Source organism: Moschus berezovskii, chromosome 17 (assembly GCF_049115385.1).
Source record: "Moschus berezovskii isolate FMDL1 chromosome 17, NW_MosBer_1.0, whole genome shotgun sequence".
NCBI lineage: Eukaryota > Metazoa > Chordata > Mammalia > Artiodactyla > Moschidae > Moschus > Moschus berezovskii.
In genome coordinates, this window is record NC_142476.1 from 15,608,594 (window position 1) to 15,619,511 (window position 10,918).

Below are 10,918 nucleotides of genomic sequence, written 5' to 3' on the forward strand. Positions count from 1 at the left end.
AATACTGGAGTGGGTTGCCATTCCCTTCTTCAGGGGGTCTTCCCGACCCAGGGATCGTACCTGGGTCTCCTGCATTGCAGGTGGATTCGTTACTGTCTGAGCCACCAGCAGCATCCATGTTATCCCAAATGGCAGGATCTCCCCCTTTTTAAACAGGTGAGTGATATTCACAGCGCATTTTTTTATCCATTCACCTGCCAGTGACCTGTAGCTGTTCCCGCTGCTTCCCTGCACCGTGAACAGTGCTGCAGTGGACACACCCGGAAGCGGGCGTACTGCGTCTCGCAGCGCATCGTAGTTCTGATTTTAATTTCTTGAGGCCCGGCCACGCCGATGTCCAAAGTGGCTGCATCAGTGTACACGCCCACCCTCTTCTCCACGTCCTCGCCGACACTCACCATCCGGGTTGAACTCTGCAGGTTGCACGTGCCCTTCTCCCGCCGTGTCTGTCTTCGCAGCCCTGGGCCGTGGGCGCTGTTCCGAACCCACCTTCGCGGCTGCGTCTCCTCGGGGCGGGACTTGGAGTTCCCAGCCTGGCAAGAGAATGATTTCAGGATGGGTAAGAATATTGCTGAAGTAACGTGCCTTCCGTTTCTTCTAAACGTGTCATTTCTCCTCTTAGAACAAAGCCAACGCACCCAGCGAGAGCAACCTGGCCCTGCTGTGCAGTGGCTCCGGGGACCAGGCCAGGTGGCACCGGGGCCAGGACGACAGCGCACTGCTCGGCCGGCAGCTGCCTCCCTCGCCCAGGAAGCGGCTGTCCTCCGGCGCGGGCACCGACCCTCTGTTCATCCTGGAGGAGGAGGCGGGCGAGCGAGCCCTCGGCGTGGGGAGCCGGCCCGCAGCGCTGGGGCCGCCGGGCCCCGCTCCGGGCGCTGGAGTGCCGCCTGCGGAGAGGCAGGAGACGCTCAGCCCGCCTGCGGACGGCCCGCAGGAGCCCGGCCTGGGGCGGCGCCTGTCCACGTGTGTTCCCTGGGAGAAAGACGGGAAAGAAGCCCCAGAGACCGCAGCAGGGTCTGGGCTGCTTCAGGAGGTGGAGTCTTTGTGTCACATCACGTCTGCTTTCCAACAAGACCTGCACATCTCGGGAGGGAGGGCAAGCGGAAACCAAGCTTAAGTCAGCAAACGAAGCACCCATCGGTGGCACCCAGCCTTCCACGGAGACGTTCCGGAGCCCGCCACCCCATGTCATAAACAAGGAGTGGTCTGCTGTCTGAAGTTGTTTTCATTTGGGACACTTCCCTGTCCGCGCGGTCGTCTCGTGGTATGTCGATGATCCATTGATTTTTAAACGTAAAGCTAATTCTCCTCCTGTGCTCTTCAGTCAGGTACGAGTTTGTATGTATGTATGTTGAAAGTATATATTGAACATCCGAGTTCCCAGTGTTTGGTGCTTAATGCCACTTATTTAAATTAAGTACGCATCTAACCCTTGCACATAACCAGTAGCTACTGTACTAACCTGGTTGAGCATGACCTGGCTAAGATATCAAAACCTATCAGAACTAGCCTGAAACTGTTGACCCACTAATTGCCTTAATCTTAAGCCTATATTAAGCATACTTAACCTAATTTATGGGATTCCATGTAAATTCTGAAAGATAAGTGTTCTGGAGAGCAATAATGCCTTTTTCAATTCATCAAATCAAGGACAGAATTCATTTTTTCAAAGTTTAAAAGCTCTCTTGGGGACACTGCAGCCATGTTTTCCAAAAAAGTATAAAGGTATACACATTTACCTGTCACTCAGCGAAATACATTAAGTGCTGAATTACAATGTGAAAGTAATGACTGCTGTTTACAAACGACACTTTAAATTTCTTCACAGCCTCTCTTTGCCTTTGCTAACTAGGAGTCACCCCAAAAAGCCAGATGAAACAAAGTGTCCTAGTTGAAAAACATTCTTGTCTGTTTTTCCCCTAACTAATAATTCTCTATCAGAATGCTTCATGACATCTCAGATGACTTTATTTTGCAAGTTGTAGATATACAGGCCCCGTGCGAAGCAAGGGCAGCGTCCCGGCATCTCTGCTCAGCATGTCCGCAGTGTTTAAGGTCCTGTATCCCTGCAGTGCGTCTTCACAGTTCATGAGCTGTGCTTCACGCAGGTTTCCTTGTTCTCCCCTGGCATCCTGTTTCTGTCCCGGGATCCTGCCCCGGGCCCACCTTACCCATGGCTGTCATGCCTCCTCAGGCTCCTCTTGGATGTGACCGTCTCCCGACCCTGCTGGTCTTTGACGACCTGGGCGGTTCCGAGGAGGACAGGTGAGGTCTGCTGTCGGATGCGCCGCTGCACCTGTCCAGCATTGTGGTCGTGGTGGGGTGGTGGGTCCCAGGGAGGGACTCGCAGCAGAAAGTCACCCCAGCCTGCTCCCGGGGCTTGCGAATGTTGCTGCTGGCCGGGCTCCTCCCGGGAAAGCCGCGCCTTCCCTGCCGGTCCTCCTGCCGTCTCTGGGAGGAGGCTCCATGCACGGCCTCCCTGAGGGTGGGGCCTGTGCTTCCGGTCTGATGCGTGGTACCCACACACGTTACTTGGTATTCTTCTGCAGGGGACGTTGTCTCTCCTCCCTCAAGTTCACTGTCACACTGGGAAGTTCTCCTGAGAAGGAATCATGTATGGGTTATTCCTATGAGTCTAGCCAGTCATGAAGCAATCGGGAAAAAACAACAGTGATGTTGTGGTTCCTTGGTTGTTCGCGTGTTCAGTGTGTGGACTATATGCATCCCCAATCATGATTGTTTTCTTATCATTTTAGGAAAGGTTTGACAAGCCAGTCAAGAACTCCCATCAAAAACTGTGCTCTAGAATATTTACTGAAATAAGAATTTAAATTTCAGTTAAGATCCTGGAAGAAGCTTTGTTAAAAACATTGCTTAAAATACTTATTCAGATAAGTCTTTAAATAATTTGAAGAAACAAGGTAGACTCCAAAATTTAATGGATATATTTTGGGAGGACAGTTATTCATTCATGTTTATGAAGGAAGACAGATCTTGTTTTCCTTATAAGGATGAACTCTAAGTATTAAGGGGAAAAGTCTGTAATCCTTTTTTTTAACACAAAAGTAAGATTCAAGGTTCTTGTTAAATTTTGCCTTTATATACTCATTACAAAATTCCATTTTACTTAAGTATATAAAAAGTCCATTTATCAGAAGAACTATTTTAAATGAGAAGGGAAAACTTTCACTCTGGTTGTCAATCTGCTGGGCAGATATTCTTCATAATTTTTGAAAAGAATGTAAAGTAGCCCTTGACTACGAATATTGGAATGAGGCATTTTTTTCCTTTAGAATTCTCCATCTGGAGAATGGGGTCATTGTGAGTGTAGCCTTGATAGAACCTGGGTTTTAGTCCATTTGCTCAATAAGCTTCAGAGCCTCAGAAATGTGAGTTCTCCTCTTAGTCACGTCCCCACGTGTCTGACCGTGGTGTATGGTGAGGCCAGTCACCCACCGAAAAATCACATTCATGTTAAGGTGTTTTAAGCTGGACTTGTGCCTTATTTTAACATACAAAATCAGCTCTGATAGTCCACATTAAAAACAAAAACTCAGCAAGTATTCGTATTTCCCACTGTTAACATTTTGAGTACTCAAAGTCTGCTCTGAGACTAGACTTCCCCGTATTATGGTGGCTGTAGGGAGAATGAAGGGACATTAAGGTGAGTTCTGAAATAAATGTTACCTCTTTCCTTACTATGTTCATATTTTCTATTATAACTAGACAGTATTTTCTATTATGTGTAAACTCCCCTGTTTGAATTTTTCTCCCCCGGAGGAGCAACACCTGTCCTACGCGGAACTGTATAAAAGAGTCCGACCTTTGGTTCTGGGGCCTGTCTTTATATAGCCTCCAGACAGTCACCGTGCTCCCCAAACCCACTCTATCTTTTACCCCAGAGGTATTGCATCCATGGTATTTCAGGGGATAGCAGAGTCCCGCGTGAATTTAGGAACTCTTGGTTCATAAAGTGTCGTTAAGTGGTATATTTTAATGGCTACCTACTTTAGCATATTTTAGAAAGGCACCAAAATTTAGCATGACTATTTCTCTGATTAAAAATTAATAACTCATTTGTTTAAGAAATAACTTATCCACTCTCGGTACTGTTCATGGACATATGGAAATAAAAGAATTGGCCTAGTCCCTGCTGTGCAGGAGCTAATTAAAAGAAAAGGAATTGCAAATCTCTGTTAATAATAACAATGATGATAATATATTTTGCTTAGGAATTATTCAGCCAAGATTCTATCACCAAAAACAAAAGCCTTTTAAAGCTGCTTAAACTAAAACATGCCCTAAGTACAGAACCACTGTACCATCTTTCTCTACTGTTATACGACGTGCAAGAATGCTGCGGTCTAGGAGACCTGCTCTTAAAAGACAGATTCAGAGGCTCTGAGAAGCCCTGTGTTCTCACCCAGCTGGCTGTCCAGCACCCCCTGTACCCAGGCAGCAAGACTCGGTGCTGAACGCGGCCCCTTGGGACCACCTGAGACCAGGCTCCACTCTGTTCAGGATGAACTGAGCATGTGGACGCCTGTCGATGGCAAGGAGTTTTTGCTGTCTTTACCCTGATAACAGCATTCTCTGCAAACACTTTCCCTGCACCCCACACACTCTAAAGCTGTATGCGACAGTGCTGCTGTGGAGTCTGTACTTGTATCCTAACAAACAAGACCCAGGAATGCTAATGAATTCATCATTTCTGAAATAAGGTGAAGAGGGAAAAAAAAAACTGTGACTGTTGTCATAATTAGTAGATCTTCCTTCTTTTTCTAGAATATCTGGATTTTTAGGAAAAGGTTATTTTCATGAAAAAATTTTCTAATGTGAATTCCATTTTGTTTCACATACAAGATCTTGATTCTGGGTGGATAGCTGTAGATCAGAACATAAATGAAAGGATGTAAAATGAACCCCAAACCTAACTCCCCCAAAGCACTTCTTCATATAGGAGATGGTTTTTTACAAACTCTGTCAGCATTGATGTCTTTCCTCTCTCTAGCCCAGGAATTTGTTAGTGTCTGTTCCTTAAATCTTGTTTAAGAGGCAGAGTTCTTTTGAGCAAATCAGTCATGTTTTGATTTGGTCAAGATAGGGAATTATGTGTATTTAGAAAGAAGCATATTTTATCTTGAAAATAATATAGGATTTTGTGCAATATTTTTTTTTCTTGCATAATTTAGTTCATATAAATGTGCACATCTGCTTTTCAAGCAGATGCCTTAAGGTCATGTTTTTCAGTATTTGTGTAAAATTGTATGTAGCAATGTTCCATGTGATTTTGGGGAAAAGAAAAACTTTTTACTGTTGGCAGGAGAAATGTTTTTGTTTATTTAAAATAATTATGAATATTGCATTATTGTATCATAACTAACTGCCTCAGCAACAATGAATATGCAATAAGAGAATCCTGAACCTTAGATTAGTTTGACAATACTGTTACTTTGAAAGAAATGTATATAGTGCAAAACGCTGATTCTTCATTTGTACGTTTCACAAATGCTCAGTTCTGTACCACGTAAATTGAGATGGCATTTGTACGGTGATGACTGTAATATCCTTTGTGATGCATCTCTGGTAAGATTTATAAAGGGCATTGCCAATACTTTTTGACTGTAAATTAAGTTAATTTTTGTATAATGTACAGTTTGTTTAACCTTAGAGCTTCTATAGATTTCTACTTTTTATTATACTTGAATGAGGCAGAAAAGCACTGTGGAAAATCTGTAGCTCTGGATGTGACTTGCAAGCATACCAAAAAAACAGAACAAGGTACTGAACTGAACAGCAAACTTAACCAGACGCTTTCTATCCAGAAAGCTATATTTTTTCAAACCAGACTTAAATGAAGTAATTTAAACTATAGCAGTCTTTTATCATAAAAGATTGCTAAGTCACAAATGATTACCTCTTTGATACGATAAAACCTCTGAGCCTCTTCGTCTCTGTGTTACTCCATGTCTCAGAAGAGAGCCCTGTTGAGGTACGTTGACACCTCTGCCCTTTGGTATATTACATAACTTCCAGGACAAAATTTGACTCTGTGCATCCTGGATACACCGTGTGTGTCGAGTCACCATCCTTCAGATGGTCTAGTTTCCACGTGGTTACTCTGAGAACCACTGAATAATTATATACCAAAAATGACATTTCTTGAATCTGTTCCGATTTAGTACTTAGAGCAAACAAATGTGAACTGCATGACATCTACAGTTTAAAATGCACGAAGCTTTTTACACAAAAGGTACATGTGAGGTTAAAAACAGAACTTTTCCAAAGCTTCTTTCTCTTGCTTTAAACGAATAACTGTCTGGAAGGACTGAAATGCTTGAGCCTTGTCTAGACGTGATGACGTACCTGAACACACCTGCCCATCATCGAGACCTCGCATCCTTGCGGCTACAGGATAAATCATCTCTGACGTTGACTACTGTCGGGAGGACACTGAGTGTAAAAGTACTGTTAGGGGGATTTAAAAATATATGCAAAAGTCAATATTGGATGAACAACATGTTACCATGAAGTGCCCAACAATGCAGGTTGAAAATAAAGTTGGTCATAATCAAGCCTGCCCGGGGTGACTCTTCTGTAATGAATGGCCAGCTCTCCCATCAGCGTCCCCTGTCACAAGGACCCCTGCCCCTTCATCTCAGAGCCTTAGGAGTGCTGCGGCCTAAACCCAGGCCTAAGCCCTTCTGGCGGGCCTGCTGGGGAGGGAGGCATCCAGTGTCTCATGTCCGGGCAGCCAACTTCATGAGGCTCAGTAATGACAGAAGAGGTTCGTCCACGTCAGTAAGGTCAGCAGAGCAGGGCTAGCAGCCAAGCCAGACAAGGAGTTACTGACCTTCATGGAAGAGCCACAGAGGGACAGACAGGAGATAGTGTGTCAGCAGCACTCCCCAGCCTGGGCAGGGGCGCTGATTTCCAGGGGCTCTCAAGGGCCCACCTAGGGCAAAAGTCAAGCTTGAATTAAGCATGATGGTTCCCTTGGGTGCAGAATTTCTGGGAATGATATGCTGAACTTTGCACAGAAGCAAAGGTCTGCCCTTGAGAAAAGAGAGTGTCCTTGAAGTCCTAAGATGTAACTAACTGACAGGTTTCTAACACTGTGCCTGCTCCTGTCCAGAGGTTGGTCTCAGGACCTCTGTCAGTGTCTTGAGAAAAATGATGCAGTTTTAATTTTACAGATGCAGATTCAGATACAGAAACCCGGCTGGATTTTCCTTATGTGAAAACGAGAGTATTCTTTTCAGAGTGTTATTTTGCCGTGAGTGAGAATCTCCTTGCCTAGAAGTGACAATGAATTATAGAACACACAAAACTTTACACATTTATGGAAAATACTGTAGTAATAGGGTAAAAATTAAATAGTGAACTATGGAAGGTTTCCAGGTGAATTAAGACCTTCCCCAATTTCTGCCACTGGTTTGGTCCTGTCACCTGATTTCACTGAATATTCCTCTATTTAAAACAGAAGTGTCTGTCCTTAGAATGAATTTGTAATGTCAAGAAACCTTTGTGTACATTGCCGCTGCCACATACAGTCAGCCCTCTGTATCCATGCATCCCCACAGGTCCAGCCAACCCAGACTGAAAATACTAATTCAAGAAAGTTCCAAAAAGCAAAACTTAAATGTGTCCCCCTCTGGCAACTATTTACATGGCACTTACACTGAATCAGGTATTACAGGAAATCTAGAGACTATTTCAAAAACACGGGGGATGTGCATAGGTTATACAGGACTAACCACGTCATTTTACATGAGGGACTTGAGAACCCTTGGATCTGGCCGGAGAGGGGGTGATCCTAAAACCAACCCTTGCCCGTGTCCCCTGTGGTCCCAAAGGACAGCTGCAATTTGAGAGAGAGAAAATATGCCTAAGTATCTGATTTCATTTCAACACATGGGTGTTCAGAGCATAAAACCATTAACCAGAACTAGAAACATCTTACATCTTATAGAATCCCGTGGCTCTCGAACCTACCTCTTCAGTAGAACCACCAATGCAGTTTACAAAAGGATGAAAAAAACAAACCTGGACGGTGCTGCAAGGGTTTCCGGAGCAGATGCTGTGATCGGTCCTTTGTAGGCAGGAAGAAACTGAGGAGCCGAGGAGGCAAGTGGTACCCTCCGTGTCGCATAGCAACAGGCGGCCTGGCTGGGATGGGACCCCAACGGGGATCCAGCTTCATGCTGTGGGGCAGGAACACAGGACGGAAATCAAGGTGGCACACCTAATACACATTCTCTCCTGCGGATATTAAGACAAGGCTTCTTGACAAAACGCATCGGGCAAGTTTTTAACTTTGAGTACCCAATATCTTTTTGGAAGATGGTATTAATTGCCCTCTCTGCTGCCCCAGCTCAATTAGTTTCCGCAGATCTTCGTTGTGTGCACACATGTTCTCTGTGGCACCTTTCCCTCCCTTTATCCCCTTCCTCTTGGCTTTGTTTACACCTCTGAGGGTGATGGATGAGCACCACCTTGTCTATGCGTGGTGACGAAGGGAACACCTGCTGACTGAGCGATGCCGAGGAAAAGGAAAGGAAGGCACACCGTGAGCTTTTTATTGTGAAGCCCCTATTATTGACATGCAGGGGTTTCGAGAACACCTGAGTGTCCTTGTCGGAATCTCCACATGTTTTTCTACTACTTCAACATTTTTGCTCATGTTTCAGAACCAGCCTTCAAAACAAACTTCTTACTCTTCAGTTTTCTAACTGAAATAAACCTACTTTAAAAATGATGACTGATCCATATCCATGGTGTTTTGTTTGTAGTAGCACTATTTAAACATCAGAGCAATGTTTTTCAAATTTACAGATTACTTTTTATAATTGCAGTTTCTAATTTGAGGACTCAGATTGGAATATCAAAATACACTGATGGCATTCACTTGATATTTTATCCAGTTTCCTCCAAAATATAAACTTAAATAGTTTTAATTGAGCTGAGTTTTCAGAGATTTGATAAATGTCTGAAGTGGATACAACCCATTAGGCAAAAATCTCAATTTGTGAAATAGATGTTAGGAAGAAGTGCTCTGTTTTATATTACAGGCTTCCTCCATAAGGGATAAGCTTAATGGCAAACTGTTAGAAAACTACTTGAATTTCTAAGAAAAGGATGATTGATAGATGCTTGAAACTTGTCTTTAAAAAAACTACAGCAAATTAAAATTATTTCTCATCAATAATAATTATATTTAACAATGTGGTGACCATACACATACAGCAAAAGAACATACTGTATGAAAATAAAGGAACACTATTCTTGGAGGCTGTTGTGGAGGATTAATATTGATTTTTTAACCATCACCTGTAAGGTGAATGAAAGGTTCCTGGGCATTTTGATTTCAAGGTTCTGAAAGGATTTTCAATATATGCTGTAGGTAAATCTGTTGAAAATTAAATAGTGCTATCAAGATTGCCAGGAAAAAAATCAACAACCTCAGATATGCAGATGAAACCACCCTAATGACAGAAAATGAAGAGGAACTAAAGAGCCTCTTGATGAGTATGAAGGAGGAGAGTGAAAAAACTGGCTTGACACTCAACATTCAAAAATCTAAAATCATGACATCAAGTCCTATCACTTCATGGCAAATAGATGAGGGAAAGTGGAAGCAATGACAGATAAAGAGCAGAGCAAAATAAATGAAAAAGAAATTAAACAATGGCAAAAATCAATAAAAGTAGAAGCTGGTATTTAGAGAAGATAAAATTGATAACATTTAGTGAGACAAATCAAGAAAAAAGGGGAGAAGACTCAAATCAATAAATTAGAAGTGAAAACTTAACAGACATACAAAGGATCATAACAGACTACTGTGAGCAACTATATGCCAGTAAAATGGACAACCTGGAAGAAATGGACCATTTCTTATAAAAGTACAGTCCTCCAAAATTGAACCAAGAAGAAATGGAAAACGTGAGTAGACCAATCACATGCACTGAAGTCAAAACTGATTAAAAGAATCTTCCAAATGCAGAAGTCCAGGGCCAAGTGGCTTCACAGGCAAAGTCTCTCAAACATTTACAGAAGACCTAACACCTATCCTTCTCAAACAATTTCAAAAACTTGCAGAGGGAAGAAAACTCCAAAATTCATTCTAGGAGGCCACCATCACTCTGATACCAAAACCAGACAAAGACATCACAAAATTTTAAAAATTATGAACTAATACACAGATGAACATAGATGCAAAAATCCACAACAAAATACTAGCAAACAGATTGCTGCAAAAGGGCAGGTGATGAAAGGAACTCAGGAGAAAGAACAGGAAGGGGCATGACTGAGTCCTGGAACACTCCCTCAGAAATGACGGAGAAGTTCTGAGGTTATTGTAAGAATAAGACTGAAAACCTGAGGCAGAAGGCTTAAGTCCAAAACCTGAGAACACCAGAGAACTCCTGACTTCAGGGAACATTAATTGATAAGAGCTCATCAAAAGCCTCCATACCTACACTGAAACCAAGCTCCACCCAAGGGCCAACAAGTTCCAGAGCAAGACATACCATGCAAATTCTCCAGCAACACAGGAACATAGCCCTGAGCCTCAATATACAGGCTGCCCGAAGTCACACCAAACCCATTGACATCTCAAAACTCACTACTGGACACTTCATTGCACTCCAGAGAGAAGAAATCCAGCTCCATCCACCATAATACTGACACAAGTTTCCCTAACCAGGAAACCTTGACAAGCCACCCATCCAACCCCACCCACAGCGAGGAACCTCCACAATAAAGAGGAACCGAAAACTGCCAGAATACGGAAAAGCCACCCCAAACACAGCAATATAAACAAGATGGTAAAGGAATAGTATAAATGTCCACCAACCCAAACAAAAGGGGAAGAGATAGGGAATCTACCTGATAAAGAATTCAGAATAATGATGGTGAA

At 43.3% G+C, this 10,918-nt stretch overlaps 1 protein-coding gene across 7 annotated transcripts in view; it reads left to right on the forward strand.

Annotated features, from left to right (window-relative positions):
• Positions 1–6,575, forward strand: part of DENND1B (DENN domain containing 1B) — a 273,822-nt gene extending 267,247 nt beyond the window's left edge. For 6 of the 7 annotated variants that reach the window (XM_088845228.1, XM_055418975.2, XM_055418976.2 and 3 more), the window contains one exon: positions 623–6,575. In XM_088845228.1, the coding sequence (XP_088701354.1) occupies positions 623–1,117 (495 nt within the window). In that variant the 3' untranslated portion in view covers positions 1,118–6,575. The remainder of the gene's footprint in view (positions 1–622) is intronic. The other variant, XR_008685007.2, reaches the window with a different exon arrangement.
• Positions 6,576–10,918: the final 4,343 nt, after the last annotated feature.